The sequence below is a fragment of the Oratosquilla oratoria genome, chromosome 18 (assembly GCF_046742065.1).
Source record: "Oratosquilla oratoria isolate Oo_2021 chromosome 18, ASM4674206v1, whole genome shotgun sequence".
Taxonomy (NCBI): domain Eukaryota; kingdom Metazoa; phylum Arthropoda; class Malacostraca; order Stomatopoda; family Squillidae; genus Oratosquilla; species Oratosquilla oratoria.
Window position 1 is genome coordinate 29,576,175 of NC_134794.1, and position 19,141 is coordinate 29,595,315.

A 19,141-nucleotide genomic window follows, 5' to 3' on the forward strand; every position below is an offset into this window, starting at 1 on the left:
TGCAGTGAAAAGAGTGAAAATGAAAATAAACACAAATAAAACAGAAGTATTGATGGTCGCAAGGCAAAAAGAAGAGATAGAAATATGGTTGGAAGGCGAAAAACTGAAATTAGTTGAAGAATTTAAATACCTAGGAGTAAAGGTAAATGAAAGGTGTCAAATGGAAAAAGAAATATTAAATAGAATACAGTGCCATACAAATAACTTAAGAACGCTATATGCACTGATGCGAGAAAAACTTATATCCAGGCAGGTTTAGATAACAATTTACAAAACCATTTTAAGACCAGTTCTAACATATGGGTCAGAAACATGGACATTGACAGAAAGGCTGAAAAGTAAGATACAAGCAGCAGAGATGAGAGTACTGCGAATAATAAAAGGTGTAACAAGGTGTGACAAAATAAGAAATAAAGAAATAAGAAGAGAGCTGGAAATAGAGCCTATATTAGAATATGTAGTGAAAAGCCAATTAAGATGGTTTGGCCACGTCATGAGGATGAATGAGCAACAGTACCCATTCAAATACTACCAGTGGCAGCCACAAGGAAAGCGACCAACAGGAAGACCCAGGAAGAGATGGAGAGACGGTATCAGACAAGCCATAGAGTCAAGAGGAAGAACTATGGAGGAAGTGGAGAGAGTGCAGCTGTATGCAGATAGGGCCTTGTGGAGAGACTTCGTGAGGCATCATCGCTGACAGGGCAACGCCCTACCTGGTGTATGGTGAGGTGAATAATAATAATAATGATAATAATAATAATAATGATAATAATAATAATAATAATAATAATAATAATAATAATAATGATAATGATAATGATAATAATAATAATAATAATAATAATAATGATAATGATAATAATAATAATAATGATAATGATAATAATAATAATAATAATAATAATGATAATAATAATAATAATAATAATAATAATAATAATAATAATAATAATAATAATAATAATAATAATAATAATAATAATAATCTATTCGATCTTCAGTATATACCGAGATCTTTCCCCTTATAAGGAAAGTAGCCATCTCAGCTCCTCATGGGTGAAAGGTCATCCCTGCATCCGCCAACTACCCTGGGTCAAACGCAATGCAGCAAGACATAGTACATCTACAGGAATGCCATTTTACTTAATCGGCGACGCCCCTCTCCGTCCCCTCATACAGAAAGAGACGGGGAGAAATCCCTTTGGAATGCGAAAAAAAAAAAAAAATAATAATACATAAGCAGCCCATACTCCCCCATCCCCCCTTCCCATCTCATCCTCGGTCGTCCCCGCAAGTTCACTCCACCCACCTCTGCCTTCCACACCTCTTTCACCAATATTTCATCACTAGCCAAGCCTAAGCAACGTCTACAAGAGTCTACACGTTGGGTTCTCCGACGGGCACAAACATAGATGACGTTTGAGAATTTTTTTTACTTGTTAATCTTAACGTTTGGTAACTCATTTGGCGCTCGTTGAAATCATATTTTTAGATGCCCACAGACACAGTTAATGAATGAGAAAGTGGGAGACTGGGGTGAGAGAGAGAGAGAGAGAGAGAGAGAGAGAGAGAGAGAGAGAGAGAGAGAGAGAGAGAGAGAGAGAGAGAGAGAGAGAGAGAGAGAGAGAGAGAGAGAGAGAGAGAGAGATGGCGGATGGGGGAAGAGAGAGAGAAGGGGAAGGATAGGCAAAGAGAGAGAAATATGGCGAGGGGAGAGATAGAGAGTGAGAGAGATATGTTAGGGCGGAAAGAGAGAAGGGAAGGATAGAGAATAAGAGAGAAATATGGCGGGGGAGGTATGTAGAGAGAAAGAGAGAGTATGACAGGGGAGAAAGAGGGGAAGATAGAGACAGAGACAAATATGGAGTGAGGGATACAATGACAAAGAGACAGAGATGGAGAGAGATATATATCGGGGGTAAGGGGAGATATATGGCGGGGGAGAGAGGGGGGGAAAGAGAAGGAGAGGAACAGGAAGAGAGCGAGAGAGATATAGCGGGAGAGAGAGGGGGGTTGTAAGAGGCCGGTAGTGTACGAATGGAAATGAGCTAGGGCATTAGAATAATTCAGACTCGACGCCTGCTCGAGGGCGATGTTATGTCTATGTGAGGGCGACGTTTTGTCTATGTAAACACACCGACGGTGGTGACTGTTTTATAATCGATTATGTAATCAAACTCTGTAAGCGCAGGTTAGCTTCGTTTGACTAATGCTGAGATAAACAATATCGCTAGTGGCATTGTAATGGCTTTCCGAATTGGTGCAAGGTGGAGAAGGAGGAAAAAACTATTGGTGCATGAATTCAAAGTCACGCCCATAAGGAGTGACATTTATTTGAAAAGTAACTGGAGATTGGTTTAGAAAAATTAGTGACGTCAGACGAAGGTAGCTTAGCGTAGGATACGGGATCTCGTCAGAGGGTGTAGAGAGAGGATCAAGAGAGGATAGAGAGAGGATCAAGAGAGGGTGTGGAGAGAGGATCGAGAGAGGATCAGGAGACGATGTAGAGACGAGAGAAAGAGATCCCGAGTGTAAGCAGGTGAAATTACAGTGAAAGAAGAAAGAAAATTCACCACCCTTTTATTAACCCAAAGGACGAGAGAACTAGGCACGGGGCCTAGAAAATAGTGAGACTACAGGAAAAAGAAGGCAAGGGGCCTTGAGACGAGTGATATTACAAGTCAAATTTAAGTGACAGTGGTGACAAGGGGTGGTGAAAGGGGTAGAGAAAGAGAAATATAGAGGAGGGAGGGATAGAGATGTGACAAAGGGGGGCAAGAGAAAGAGGGAGGGAGACAGATAAGGAAATAGGACGGGAATGAGGGATAGAAAGACAAAGAGAAAAAGAAAGAAAGAAAAGGAGATATGGCAGAGGTATGGAGAGGAATATAGCAGGGGAGACAGAGAGAGAGACAGGGAGAGAGAGAAAAAGGTAGAGAAAGAATGTTGGATGATAACTTGCCCAATTAAACATTTGGTTTATTATTTCTGTATATTTCCAACATAATAAGTTTTTCAAACACTTGTTAGTAATCACACATATGTTCTTACACAAATGTAAACACACCAAAACAACAACGTTAGTTCGTAAGTCAACATCTTCTCTTTCTGACTGTTTCTCTCTTTTTCTGATCTCTTTCTCCTGTCTGACCTACGATTAGATATACTCACTGAGTTATTCAATTCTATAAGTTTTTCTATTCTTTCTACATCCTAACTGACTTTGTACATTCTATTTTGTCGCCAATGTATCATAATATGAACTATGGTATTTCATTTGATTCGTTTGTCTGACCTTTGGTATACTTTAATGTAATTCCATTCTAACTTCTGATTTTGGCATTTTGAGCTCTACGGCTTTGTATATCTTCTACATGCTGAGTGATTAGCCTAACCTGTCAGCAGTCCTGATATGACACATTCCTTAACACATTTGTTATTTTCTGGGACTCGTATTTCTGAATGTGTGGCTAATCTATTATTCCTACACTAGCATACAATGCAATACAGTGCAATACAATAAAGAGAAAGAGAGAGAGATGACGGGATATACATACACACACACACACACACACACATATACATACATATATATATATATATACATATATATATATATATATATATATATATACATATATATATATATATATATCACCAAATATGCACTCCGCAGGGTACCATGGGGTTGCACAAATAATATATATATATATATACACACATCTACATATATATGTTGGGAATATATCCCGACAGAGGCATTTTTAGAGTAAATAAGCTATTATTACAAATTAATATACACATCTATGGTCACGGCCTCAGTTAATTTAGTGAATTGATAGTTGCATAATTAGGATTAATATTGAAATACAGCAATTAAGTATATCAAGCTGTATGAAATTTGTATTCTAGAAACTTAGTATATGAAAGCATGCATAACAAATTATACAGTCTTACTTTTTCCATTTAGATAGAGTGGCCTATCATTTTTGTTTATATATATGAAAACATTATATAAAGCATTATATAAAGGACTCGACACCCCCTAGTTACCACAAGCCGGTTGTCTAACCCCTCTCAGGAATGTCGAGTTACCAACATATCATTTTCATTAATCTTTTTATTTACCACTTGGTGATTTCTCCGTCTTGAGTATTGGTTCTGGTGCACTGCCCATATCTAGTTCCCATGTATGGGGATAATATATGTATCGTGCAACATTTTCACTTCAGTTAAGGTGAAGTTATACTTCCCATAGACTCTTGGCAACGAGAGGTTAAAGGTCACTAGGCGTTTGGGACCAAGAGAGGCCCCTCTCGCCCCTATAACGCAGTTGAGTAGTAGTTGAGTACAAGACAAGCCCAAGACAAGAGATGTAACTGACCAAAAGTGCTAGTGATTCGTGACTGGGGAGTGATATGAATTTACCCCAATCACAGACCTCATATATATCATGTGTGAAGTGCGTATACGAAGAAGCGTGTCTTAAACCAGTGAGGGGATTCTGTGAGAGAACCATTCCCCTCAACCTACCTTTATCCTTCCCATTCCCTCATCCTCCATGCCACGCCCGAAGTTGTCGCACACATCCCCGCATTAACCAGAACAAAGACGAAGAAGATTTCCAAGTGGCCCCAAGGCCACGGTAAGTCATAAATTGAGTTACATGAAATATCCAAACCAACATGAATAATTGGAATGATTACATATTCACAAAGATACATGATGCTTTGTGATGCCATTGTACTTTTCAGGGTTCGATGAGTCCCTGCCGATCACAGGTACGTAGTTTTGTTGTTGCTGAAAGTTGTATACAAGTTCACACAGAGTATCCCAGTATTAACTCGGTGGGACGGTCACCTAGATTAACTTACACCGTCAACATTTCATATTAAAAGAGATGGGAAATCTGTCGGAAGTCATAATATTCTCCACAGATTGCATTGCTCAATTTCTTGTAAGCTGGTCCTTCGAACCGGATACCCTGTGGATTGTGAACATTACAACGTTCATTGCTGAAGCAAAACTACATACTTATTATTGCAGTTTTAATTGATCTATAAACAAACATTGCATTCACAATAATGAATAGTATATTGGTTATTTGCCAGTCATTTACGCTTCAAGAAGAAGCTTGATAGTTTATAGGTCAATCCTATTTACCATTTAGTACCATTACAATGACTAACGAAATCAAATGGAATAGTAAAGTTATCGCGGCCACAAAACGTGCACGAAAAATAAACTAATGAAGGGGATAATGATAATGTTGGTACTGGAATGATAGAAAATGCCAACAAGAAATTAGAAATTAAATTGGAGACCTATGTGGATAAATGGTTAGAATTCTCTCTAACCTATTCGCAGGAAAATGACCACGATGAGAAATTAGCTAGCCATTTGAAGTTCGTATAAGAAATCCAGGCCTTACGCGTGCAGGCAGACATACGTCACATGCCAGGGGGCGCAACCAAACCCCTCTCGACCTACAAGTCCCAACCATCTAGGTTTCAAAGCAAAACTCCCTGACATCAAATTAGCAGAATTCCATGGAAATAATTTAGAGTGGACCCAATTCTGGAACCAGTTCAATTCAATGGTACATGAAAGGTCCAACATTGATGAGAGTACAAAATTTACCTACCTCAATCAATGTATAAAGGGCTCAGCTAGGCAATACCTCACAGGACTTAAGGGACAAGCCTCCGATTATGAAACCGTGGTCATATCCCTTAAGCAACAATGTGGGGACAAGAAGAAAGTTACTTGAACCCTGACAAGAAAACTCATCCAACTTGAATCACCAAAGTATAACAAGCAAGACATGTTACGCTTCAAATTGGAAATAGATAATATATTAATGCAGATGGAACATCATCAACGTGTAGATATACACGGTGTGAGTTGGTTGATTGAGGAATTACTCCTGCTGAAATTTCCAGGTGAATTAAGCAGGTGGTTCTTCGACTTTTACAAGTCAATGTACTACACTGTAAGCCAGATTAATGACGGACTTAATACCTTGGTAGATATCATGTGCGCAGACAAAACTCTAAGAATAATTCCTACGGAAGTAAGTCAAAAGAAAGCCACACTAATTAATCCGATAACTACACGTCCTGACGGTAGTAACCAAGTTCCGAAACACAACACAGCAACATTAATAGGAACTTATTCAACCACAGTTGGCTGGAGGTCATGCTTCTTTTGTAAGCAAGACCATAATACTTACGATTGTACACGATACAACACACTTCCGGCCAGAAAGGATAAACTCAAGGAAATGAATAGATGTCAAAAGTGCACCATGGCACATGACTCAAATGAATGCACTACCGTACTTGGAGTATGCCCTCACTATCAAAAGGGAAAACACCACTCCTTTCTGTGCGTAAGCAACCTATCAAGCAAACAAAAACTCTCTATTGTTGTTAATGTTTCTAAAGTTAATAGTGCAAATCAGAATGATAAATACGGTGATTTCGTTAAATTAACTGGAAAGTCTAAACCCAAGCCTGAAACAAATGATGACTCGTCAGATTCTAGTAACTCACGAGGCCCAAAAACTGCCACGCAGGTGTCGGTCATCTTTGACAGAAGGCAGGGAGCCAATTATATTCTATCTTTGCCTACAACAACAGTGATGGTGTGTTCAAGGGCCGGAAAGGTAGAAAGAACACGAGCATTTTTTGACCAAGGTTTTCAAAGATCCTTTGTACTCAGAAATTTGGTTAGTAAATTAGAACTTAAACCTGTAACCAACATGAACATAATTTTAGATTGCTTTGATAAGCAAGGAAAACAGAAATTATGAAACAGTAAAACTCAGTACTGTCTTAGGCAGACGTAAGAAGAAAGTCACGATGGTTGTAGTGGAAGAAATGCCCACTCCGGGATTACTGGCAACTGCCAATATATTAGAGCAATTAGGCATTCGAATGGCAGATAAGGATATACATTCCGATGTAGTGGATAATATTAAACTATTAATAGGAGCAGATTTCATTGGACGTTTCCTGTGTGGAACAACTACTGTGAACAAAATGGGTCTTACGCAGTCCCCAGGTGGGGAACTTGATCTATGGTATCATACCTGACCACAGCGATGAGACTCCTACATCCTGCTCGGTCAATCAACACCCCGCAGGTGACTGAGCCATCGTTACTAATTGAGCTACGTACTATATACGAGGCAGATGGTGACTGATTGCAACCTAATACTTAAATTGTGGGATTTAGATGCCGTGGGTATTAACCCGAACCAGGAATCTTCAAATGATGTTAAGACATTCAAACATTATGAAGGAACTGTAAGGTATGAGGAAGGAAAGTATTGGGTGGAAATTCCCTTTAAGAAACCTCCATTCCTCCCCTATAAGTATGAACTTGCCTTAGGCAAATGCATCATCAAAAGAAAACATAAAGAATCAACCAGTTACTACAATGTTACCACAACATTGTTATGGAACAATTAAAGGTCGGATTTATTGAAGAAGTTATTGACCCAATATTGAGCCCTAATTCTCATTATCTATCTCAACTTGCAGTGCACGAGCAGTCTGCAACCACTCCTTTGCGTATTGTGTACATGTGCAGTGCCAAAGTTCGATGACAAATGCCTCATTGAACGATTGCTTGTTAATCGGTACATCATTTACAGAAAAAAATAGGTGATACCCTAAATTTCAGTATCAAGCAGTCTGCATTTGTACCAGATATTGATAAGTTCTTTCTACGTATGCTTCTCCAACCTCATCATAGGGATTTTACAACATTTATATGGCCAGCAAATCCTTAGGATGATAGTGACGAAATCAAAACTTATCATTTCACATTTGTGTTATTTGGAGCCACATACAGCTCCTTTGTTACAAATGACTTTGAAACATCACTTCAAACTTTCCAAATCATGATTTGCAGAATTATTGTCTTCTTTCTATATAGACAATTTGATGGGGACAGCAAGTAGTGAGATGGAAATAGTAAAGATATATGAAGCAGCTAACAAGGAGCTAGCTATTGCTGGCATGTCTCTAACCCAATGGAATAGCAACTCAGAAATGTTAAGAGAATTAATCCAAAAAGATAATGCTTTGGTCTCCCTCCTTTACTGACCTAGTCACAGCATTGGGTCTAGAATGGGACATGATCAATGACACATTATCCTTAAAGGAATGTAGGTTTGCATCATTATCATATACAGTATGTATAACCAAACGCCAACTTCTTTCGCTTGTATCCACTTGTTTTGATCCCTTAGGGCTTTGTTCTCCCATTCTTATTAAAGGAAAACTACTTAATCAAGAAGCATGGACAGAAAAGGTGGGATGGGATTCACATTTACCTACTTCATATCTGGAAAGGTGGAATGAATTGGCCAAGGAAATTAAGGAGCTACCCTCTTTCAAGTTCCCACACATATCCTGTGGTAACATTGATAAAGTGATATTACATGTACTTGTTGATGCTAGCACCTTAGCCTATGGTGCAGTCCGTTATCTTACTGATGGAAACCAATCAGTCATTTTGACCTCAAAGGCCAGGGTTGCTCCATTGAAGAACAAAACCACAATTACTTTATCGCAATTAGAATTGAAAGCCCTACAACTGGACACACAACTTGCATATAACCTACAAAATCTCTTAAGAGAACATATTAAAGAGGTGATTATCTGGTCTGATTCAGAAGCAGCCTTGCTGGATCAGGAATGACAAAAACAACATACCATATGTGCACAACAGAGTGGCGGACATCCGCAGTCTAGGGTCATCTTTTGGATATCAGCATGTGCCCTCCAAGGAAAACCCAGCAGATTTAGTTACAAGAGGAATTAGCTTCGGGTAATTTAAGAAAGCCAAGATAGGGGCTGGAGGCCCAGAATGGCTACCCTTCAGAGAACACTGGCCTACACAGAAACCAAAGTGCTGGTGTGTGAAATAATCTCAGAGAAACCAAGAATTACTGAAGGTTACACCTTTATTTGACTATACTAAGTACTCATCTCTTAACAAGATGCTTAGGATAACCAATTATATATTTAGATTTATAAGAAAGTGTAATCCCAATATTTCATTACCAACGGCTTGGGTGTACTGGATGCAGGTAGCTCAAAAGACTCATTATTCTAGTATTCATAATTTTCTGATGAATAGGAGTGATACTCTCGATAAGAATAAGAGACAGTTTATCGAAGACTTAGGTCTGTACAAAAAGGAGCCTTCTGGTCTTATCCATTCTAGAGGTCATTTGAATTATGCTTCTATTGATCATGACACCAAGTGTCCTATACTCATTCCAAATAATGGTTGCTTAGAATGTTCATCACCCATGCACATGAAAGGTGCCTGCATGGAGGCATTCAAGAAACAGTGGTACATATTAGAATGTATTATTGGATCCTAAAGTGCCATCAAACCATCAAGACCATACTGAGTCATTGTGTGACTTGTAAGAGGGTTGAGGGTAGGAAATTTGAATATCCATGTCCACTTCCATTGCTTGTTGAGCGAGTGATAATTGAGCATCCTTTCCTTCATATAAGAATAGATTATTCAGGACCTATCACACTCACAAGGATGGAGGATGGAACCCCCCACAAATATCACATGCACAGCAACTAGACTGGTGCATTTAGAGTTAGCCTCAGATATATCGACTCTGACATTTCTAAACCTTTTTTTGGATATTTTGTACAAAGTATTCATTTCCGAGAACAGTGATTTCAGACTATGGGTCCAATTTTGCTGCTGGAACCAAGTTTTTCAAGATGTTAGACCATATCAACGTCTCCGAATATATTGCAGGACATGACATGGAGATTTATAGCCCCCAAGCATCGTGGATGGGAGGCTTTTTTGAATGCATGACCAGTTTAACCAAGTCATGCCTGAAGGTCTTGTATAAGAAAATAGTGACTCGGGAGGAGTTGGAAACAATTCTATGGGAAGTACAAATGCAGTTAAACAATCGCCCATTAACCTATCTCAATGAAAAAGGACCCATAGAATCCTTGACTCCTAATCACCTTTTGTATGGAAGAACTATAAACCCCTATCCACCACTGATAACGTCAGATACATCTGACCCCGATTCCTTGGGACATACAAAATTAATTGAAAGACACAGCTGTCTATCATCAATTATCAAACATTTTGAAAGAATTTGGAAAAAGGATTATTTGACTTCCCTAAGAGAAAAACATTATGGCTTCTTGAAACTAAAGCAAACAAAACCACCTAAGGTGGGAGAAGTGGTGATAGTGGAGAGAATTGGACCACAACATGAGTGGCCATTAGAACATATTGTTAGAGTATACCCAGATGAAGAAGACAATATACACATTGTAGATGTGTTATGCAAAAGGATGATTAGTAGAAGAACCCTGGACAAACTAGTTTCCTTGGAAATTCATCCCCAAGAGCCAACACCCTTAACAGGTGAAGAATCCATTGGTGAGGATGAGATAACTTCAGTACATCCTATGAGACAAGCAGCTTGAAGAGCAATTAGATTAAGGCAGTCCCTGATTGACAATGCACAATTGTAATTAGACATGCTCCCTTGCTGCCCAGAGGGTGTTGGAAATAAATCCAGACACATTTTTTAGAGTAAATAAGCTATTATTACAAATTAATATAGACATCTGTGGTTACGGCCTCAGTTAATTTAGCGAATTGATATCAGTAGAATTAAGATTAAGATTGAAATACAGCAGTTAAGCATATCAAGCTGTATGAAATTTGTATTCTAGAAACTTAGTATATGAAAGCATGCATAACAAATTATAGTCTTTTTCCATTTAGATAGAGTGGCCTATCATTTTTGTTTATATATATATACAAAACATTATATAAAGCATTATGTAAAGGACTCGATACCCCTAGTTACCATAAGCTGGTTGACTAACCCCTCTCAGGAATGTCGAGTTACCGACATATCATTTTCATTATTAATCTTTTTATTTACCACTTGGTGTCTTCTCTGTCTTGAGTATTGGTTCTGGTGCATTACCCATATATAGTTCCCATGCATGGGAATTATATATATGGTGCAACATTTTCACTTCAGTTAAGATGAAGTTGTACTTCCCATAGACCCTTGGCAACGAGAGCTCAAAGGTCACTAGGTGTTCGGGACCAAGAGAGGCCCCTCTTGCCCCTACAACGCAGTTGAATAGTAGTTGAGTACAAGACAAATCCAAGACAAGAGATGTAACTGACCAAAAGTGTTAGTGATTCGTGACTAGGGAATGACATGAATTTACCCCAATCACAGACCTCATATATATCGTGTGAAGTGCATATACGACGAAGCGTGTCTTAAACCAGTGAGGGGATTCTGAGAGAACCATTCCCCTTTATCCTTCCCATTCCCTCATCCTCCATGCCACGCCCGAAGTCGTCGCACACATCACCGTCATTAACCAGAACAAAGACGAAGATTTCCAAGTGGCCCCAAGGCCACGGTAAGTCATAAATTGGGTTAAATGAAATATCTAAACCAACATGAATAATTGAAATAATTACATATTCACAAAGATACATGATGCTTTGTGATGCCATTGTACTTTTCAGGGTTTGATGAGTCCCTGGCGATCACAGGTACGTAGTTTTGTTATTGCTGAAAGTTGTATACAAGTTCACACAGAGTATCCCAGTATTAACTCGGTGGGATGGTCACCTAGATTAACTTACACCGTCAACATTTCATATTAAAAGATATGGGAAATCTGTCGGAAGTCATAATATTCTCCACAATATATGCCTTAATACATACATACATACATATACCAAGGCTTTTTCCCCCTTCCAAGGGAGGTAGCCACAAAAGGAAAGGCATAAAAACACTCCCACCCATTTCATCCCTAAATACACTCCACACCCCTCCCACCCTTCCTCTCATCTGAGCACCTCCTGGATGACGGGTCATCAAACCTTAATACATATATATATATATATACACACACACAAGTACATATAGAAATGCAATGAAGCAAGATACAACACATCCACAGCAAGGCCACTTCATTTAATTGGTGACCCCCCTCGGTCCCATCATGCAAAAAAAAAAAAAGATATGGGGAGAAATCCCTTTAGGCAGGATCAAAATATCATTCACACTTACTCCCTCACCTCCACCCACTCCCTTCCATGCATTACAGCATCATCCATACACATTCTCTGTTCACTCCTATCTTGTCTTCCTCAACATTCCCCTTTTTCTCAATACCCCTTTTAACCCTTCCATCCATCTCATCCTTGGTTGCTCCTTCATCTTCACTCCAACCACCTCTGCCTACCACACTTCTTTTACTAATTTTTTTTAACTCATTCTTTCCATGTGTCCAAACCATCCCAATACTCTTTCATCAACCCTATTTCCTGACTCCCTTTCAGCCCCTACTCGCCTTGTTTCTCACTCTACCCAGCCTAGTAACCTCTACCATATTTCTCAGGCATTTCATCTCAAACACATTTAAGCTCTTCCTCTCTTATGTTCCGTGTTTCTGCCCCATACAAAGTTCTCGGCACAATTGCTCCTTCATATAACATCCTCTTAGCATCCATTTCCAAATGTCAATTTCTTATTGCACTTTTTAAACCCCCAAGGAATTTACTTATTTTGCACATAAGTAGATTTAGTAATAAAATGTTATCTGTTGATAGTTCAGTATTCTCCTCCTCCCTCTGATTTTGATAAAGACCCAAATGGAAAATCTTGTCATGTCACATTCTTTTGCTGCTGGATAAGGATTTCTTAACTTGGGGTAATAGAGTAGTATTGAAGGTGATGTGATATGTGAGCATGTTAATCTTTTACTTTGATGGTGGCTATTGAACTGTTGTTCCTTTGATACCAACACAATGGGGCATAAAATTTCCATCTCATTATCAAGCTGTTTGAAGTCTATATTTTGTTTCTATATCATCTAAGTATGTTCAAATGAGATTATCTACATATGTGTATATATGAGATATATCTAATTTAATTAGTACAAGTAAAAAATAGGTATTTGCAGGCTGAGACTGATACACAGGCTGGTGTATATTCTACTTACTTTTACCCCCAGAAAATAAATACATAAACACTCACATTATAACAACTGAACTTACATTAAAAATAATCAAATATCAATTTAGAAAAGGCAAAGCTGCATTTGGAGACTGATCCTAGTACAATTTTCATATGCATATATTTTCTATGTTCATTAAACATTCATAATTATATTTATAATATATAGCTATATACACTACAGTGATATACATACATACATACAATGTAATATTTAATCAAATCATTACATCTAAACCATATTCTATATTGCTAACAGACTAGAGACATTCTCTTCATGTGTGGTAGTTATTAGTTGTGAAAGTGAAAAATATATTAGTGCCATGTTTTACCTTTATCCATTTAGTTGTATTCTAGTGACAATGTTTGGGAAGGTATTTGATAGGAGGAAGTTGAAATAAATGCAAGGTGATGAGATGTACAAAGGGAGATGATGGAAGCAAGTTAGAGGTGAACAAAGTGGATCTTGAAAAGGGCTGGTCAGTCATACAACATGTTCCTCAGTCCCAGTACAGAATGACAAGTGGGGCTCCACCCCCTATTATGTGCGTTGTCTTTGGGGGAATCCAGAGATCACTATCTAATGTCTTCATCATCACTAACAGGAAGAATGAAATAATTGTCAGATATCCAAAGGAAAGTTTTGACTTTGAATATACTCTGTATCTGTCACTATTTCACACTTCATTACTTCATGAGGAGATAGTGAGACAGCAAAAGTCTTCCTCCAGGTTGGAAAATCTGGAGGAAGGCCTAATCCTCTTCAAAACACTCTCTCGTTTGTTTATAAAACAATTAAATAGTTTCTGAAAGTTTAATGACAATACATGAAAGACAGGATATCTATGGTAATGATGCTAAATATCACAACACAGCACACCTAAATAATATATGATTGGATCAAAGCATATGTATGATTTATCACAGATAAAGGATACTATATGGAAAGATGAGCTAAAAATATGCATACTACTCCAGTTGTAAAAATGAACCAGAACTGTGGATCAAATTATATAAAATAATTAAGCAATTATTGTTGGAATTGGTATTACCTCCGATACTACATACCTGCTCTATTCCTTATGAGTACAGAATTACAATCTTTAAAAAGAAAAGAAAGAAAAGGAGAAAAAAAAAAAAAAAAAAAAAAAAAGTGAGGAGCTCATGCAAGGAGGCACTTATCTTTGACCAAGGTTTTCATCTCTGCCCTATCTGCTCACACTTTCAGAGCAAGTAAGTCACCAGTAGCTGTTATATTTGATCATAGGTCTATGTAACATGAAGTACAATTTATTGAAACTGCCTTGCTACACAGTACACTAAAACAAGCTAAAATATTGCCAAACTTTTTTCTGATATAATGATAAAATGGCCCTAACCAAACATATCATTAGTATAGACAAAGAAAATGCTGTCATAAGTTACGGTTCATATCCCTGGTCATCATGCCTCCTCTTCACACTCCCAATTACTGTACAGGCCAAATCTGTCAAATATGCCACTTGTAATCCACTGACAACTGCTCAAAACAGCACGTCAAATAATTTGCCAAAGGCAATTTGTCCTACCTCCTATGAGCTGTACAGTACATAAATTACTTGTTTGCAATGTCCATGTACATTTCCTTTTATGAAGCAAGACTACTATTATCATCAATATTTTCAAAGAAATATGGATGAACTAAGATAACATATGTACAACATTCAGAGAAGAATTATCTTAGATATTTGACTTGAAGACACTTCTTTCTACAAAAATTGTGCAAAAAGAGGATGGAAAAAAAATCACAACCACTTTCAGCATCATAAAGCTGATGATTCCTTATTGGAACTACCTACTGAAAACTTCAGCTTATTTCATTATTATTATTATACAAAAAATAATAATGATAATGATAAATAATAATATCAATATTAAGCAAAAAATTCTAGAACATTTGGGTATTGATGGAGAAAAAAAAAAAAAAAAAAAAAAAAACCTTTACCTTTTACCAATACCTAAACATATCATGAGTAATGTAAGCTAGGTAGATAAAATTTCTACCTGGAGTTTTAGCTCTGATCTAAACAGGTGTAGGAATGTACTAGGCTCACAGCCACATTTTCCTCAACTCCATTAAAATAAGACAAGTACTCACCATCTCCCTCCACAAAGTTACTTTGAACTGGGGAAAGTGACAAACAGTATGTGCTAAAGAAAAAATATCCCTATATGATGAATCATATAACTGTGGAAATAATGCTTAAAAAAAATAAAAAAATAATTATAATATTAATAATAATACATGCATATATCAAGGGCTTTTCCCCCCTTACAAGGGAGGTAGCCAAAGTCAAAGGCATAAATCCACTCCCACCTATTTCATACCCACATACTCCACTCCCATTCACCATCCCTCTTTCCCTCTTTTCTTGGTTTCTGGATCGGGTCATCCCAGCATCTCGCCCACTGCCCTGGGTCAGAAGCAATACAGCAAGACACATTACATTCACAGCAAGGCCGCTTCATTTAATCGACAACCCCCTTCTGTCCTCTCATGCAGAAAAAGAGAAAACAGGGAGAAATCCCTCTGGTCTGCATCAAAAAAATAAAATTAATAAATAAAATAAATAAAATAAATGGCCAACTGGAATATCCTCTTCTACAAATATGCCTACACTTTGGCACATTACAATGGATGTGACAGGATCAAGAGACCTTCCTGGAAGCATCACCAGCTCAAGTGGCTGACAATTAATACTGTATTACGAGTGGTGCAGTTGTGAACAAATGAACCTGACTCAGTAGTGTGCAAGGTCATACTAGTTCCGGGTGGTATGTGGCAACTCTGACATGTTCATGTGTTCCTCTATAATATTACTTCAAGATAATTGTAAGTCATGCAATTCTTCATCTTAATTTAACAAACACATTTACATTACATATTAAACATTCACAATTCCACACCCTGTTGTGCCAGGTTCACATGTATGTAATGTACCTAATTGACACCACAATTCATTTCCATACAACCTCAGGTTTTTTAATGCACAGGTGTCCAAGACATGCTTGCCATTTTCACTCACTGATGGGATGGGACCAATAATGGGCACCTGCTTGTGGTGGTCCTGCAAGACGGACAGTGGAAGTGCCCATTTTCAAAACCCATCAACTCCTCATCTCCATCTGAGGGGCTGACATTGGTCTCCAAACTGGGCCCAGTATATCTATCAACTTTAACTATATTTCTTGCACCTTTTTACATATAGAGAGCTGACAACTGATGATTACTCCATTGCTCTACTTTCAGCCAGTGACATAGAAATAATCCCATGCTGATGCAAAACTGACAACTGTCTAAAGTTTCTTCCCAGAGAGATTTGTGAGAAGGTCAAGGACCATTGCCATTTGCTGTGGGGTTGTGGGTTCTCCACTTTGTGGAACTCAAGGCAACAATTATTACTATTATTCACTTACTGATAAGAGAAATGCTTAGCATTTTATGTATAGGTAGACGTTCAATAAGTTTGCAACACTGGTGTACAAGTACTAGTGTGAGTCTGAGGCTTTCAGTGTACATGATGATGAAAATGAACTAGTCCAATCCCAAAATGCACAAGAGCACACACATTAGTTTTGGAATACAGATGAGGGAATAGTTGTGCTGTTTTGAAAAGGGCCAGTGTAGGATTAAACCTGTTACATGCTTAGTAGGTGTAAAATGAATTTGTAATTCAAGGTACAGATGCACATACAATTAGCCTATGCTCATGACTCTCTCTTGCACATACACATCTAAGTCAATTTTTACAGGTGGTTTGTATAGTCACTGTATTCATGTAATGGTCTACTACACCAATTCATCTATGTAAATGATGATCTTAGTCTAATATCAAAGTATCAGGGCCTATGTAGAGATGAATATGATACATATATATATACCAAAAGGCCCTTTCCCATTTATAAATAGTGTGGATGAATCAAAACATACACCCACACTACACCCGAAAACCCATTTATTTTCCCTTCCACCTCAGCTCCTTGTGGTTGAAGGATCATCCCCAGCCACACTGCTCATGTCAGAGGCAATTGCATGGCATCTCTATAGCATGGCCTGACATCTAAAGCTGGTTTACCTCACTGCCTTCTCCCCTCCTTGCTCATCCATTTGAGAAATACAGAGTAAACAAAAAGAAATCTGTATATTTCTATTTACAGACCTGAGCAATGGGCAAGGGACAGGGATGATATTTCATTCAGAAAGATGGTATATGTATGTGTGTATGCTCAAGTATACAACCTTGAAAAGGAAACTGGTTCATTTTGTAGCCTCAGTAGGCACAGTCAAGACTGGTCTGCTGCCTTTAAATATAAATGTTGGAGCAATTGTACAACTGTTTACATGTGGTAGGCCAATGGTGAAGTCTGTGGACATGTCCTAAGCAAATCTATAGGCTTTACATGAAGATGAAGGGAAAGTTTTCCAGTTCAATTTATACATCCCCTGACAAGTTCCACAATTCCACAATGCTGAGCACAGACAGTTGTTAGGTGGAGTCTTTGTATATATGTAATGTGGTGGTAAAGTTTTAGCCTAAGTAATTGTGGGAAATTCATCATTTGTGTTCAGCCTTGGACAAGTCTAAAGCCACAGAGTGTACGAGATGGAACAAATCTTCAGCTTTCACATACCAGTATAATTCCCAAGACTTATTGCAACCATTTTGACCCAAGTCTTAGCCAGATATGTTCACAGAAACAGACACAGATCTGCTGCCTCAGGTGTGTGAGTTCAAGAGCAGATGTGTTACTTGGTTAAGCCATGCTTGTATCTGCCACTGAGCTGCACGGCTTCAACAAGCTGTACCTTCATCATGTTCATGGTCTCCCCCTTGAGCACCAGCACCATTGTGGGCATTGTGGCCATGAGCAAGGAAAGCCACATTGGCTGGCTTGAGCAGCGATGATTGGTGGCCAGTGCTGGTGGAAGGAATTGGTGAAGCTGAATGTCCAGAATGCTGAGAGACGACTTGAGCAAGAGGTGATGGTCGAACTGCCCCTGACTGACGGAGTGGGACAGGAGTGAATGATGGTGAGAGGCAAGGAGTAGTGCAGTACGAATTGCTGAGGTCACACACATCCAAGAGGCGTAACAGTTCACCAGGTTCTGGTCCTCCATCTTTAACATTATCTGTAAAATGATCACTTCAGTTAATCTAACATGAAAATTATATCCTATACTATCATTAAACTGTATTATATAAACTAAGATGTGTTTAAGATGAAATGTCTGAGAAGTAGGCTAGATAGAATGAGAAACAAGGTGGTGAGAAGGAGAGTGGGGCTGGAGAATGGAGTTGGGAGATGGGGTTGATGAAACAGTATTGGGATGGTTTGGACACATGGAAAAAATGAGTGTGGAAAGATTAGTAAAAGAACTGTGGAAAGCAGAGATTGTTGGAGTGAACAGGAAGGGCAACCATGGATGAGATGGATAAAAGAGGTGTAGAGGAAGGAAAGGAGTAAACAGTAAAAAGGGGTGAGTGGAGAATGGTTGTATATGGATGATGCTGTGATAAAACAGAGATGTGTTTGAGATGAAATGTTTGAGAAGTATGATACAGGTTACTAGTATGGATTAAGTGAGGAGGTGAGGAGGAGAGCGTGGGTGGAAAAGGAGTTGGAAAATAGGATTGATAAAAGAGTACACATGGAAAGAATTAGTGAAGAAAGATTACTAAAAGAAGTATGGAAGGCAGAGGTGGATGGAGTGAACAGGAGGGTGCAACCGAGGATGAGATGGATGGATGGGGTAAAAGGGATGATGAAAAAGAGGAAGATGTCTGTTGAGGAAGGGAGAAGACAGAAGATAAAGATGAGTGGAGAATGGTTGTACAGTATATGGATGATGCTGTGATGCAGGGAAGGGAGTGGGTGAGGGATGGGGGATGAGGGAGTATGTGTTAATGATATTTTGATGCAGCCTGAAGGGATTTCTCCCCGTCTTCTTTTTTTCCCCCGTCTTCTTTTTTTCTGCATGAGGGGACAGGGAGGGGTCATCGCTGATTAAATGAAGTGGCCTTACTG

At 38.5% G+C, this 19,141-nt stretch overlaps 2 protein-coding genes across 5 annotated transcripts in view; one reads left to right on the top strand and one right to left on the bottom strand.

Annotated features, from left to right (window-relative positions):
- Positions 1 to 5,283: 5,283 nt before the first annotated feature.
- On the top strand, positions 5,284 to 5,773 carry LOC143034825 (uncharacterized). Its single transcript, XM_076201170.1, has 2 exons — positions 5,284 to 5,342; positions 5,443 to 5,773. The coding sequence occupies exons 1-2, from the start codon at positions 5,284 to 5,286 to the stop codon at positions 5,771 to 5,773; spliced, it is 390 nt and encodes a 129-aa protein (XP_076057285.1).
- An 8,102-nt stretch (positions 5,774 to 13,875) lies between these two features.
- LOC143035137 (BTB/POZ domain-containing protein KCTD3-like) overlaps positions 13,876 to 19,141 on the bottom strand; it is a 38,922-nt gene continuing 33,656 nt past the window's right edge. For all 4 annotated transcript variants that reach the window (XM_076201748.1, XM_076201749.1, XM_076201747.1 and 1 more), the window contains one exon: positions 13,876 to 18,245. In XM_076201748.1, coding sequence (XP_076057863.1) covers positions 17,908 to 18,245 — 338 coding nt within the window. In that variant the 3' untranslated portion in view covers positions 13,876 to 17,907. The remainder of the gene's footprint in view (positions 18,246 to 19,141) is intronic.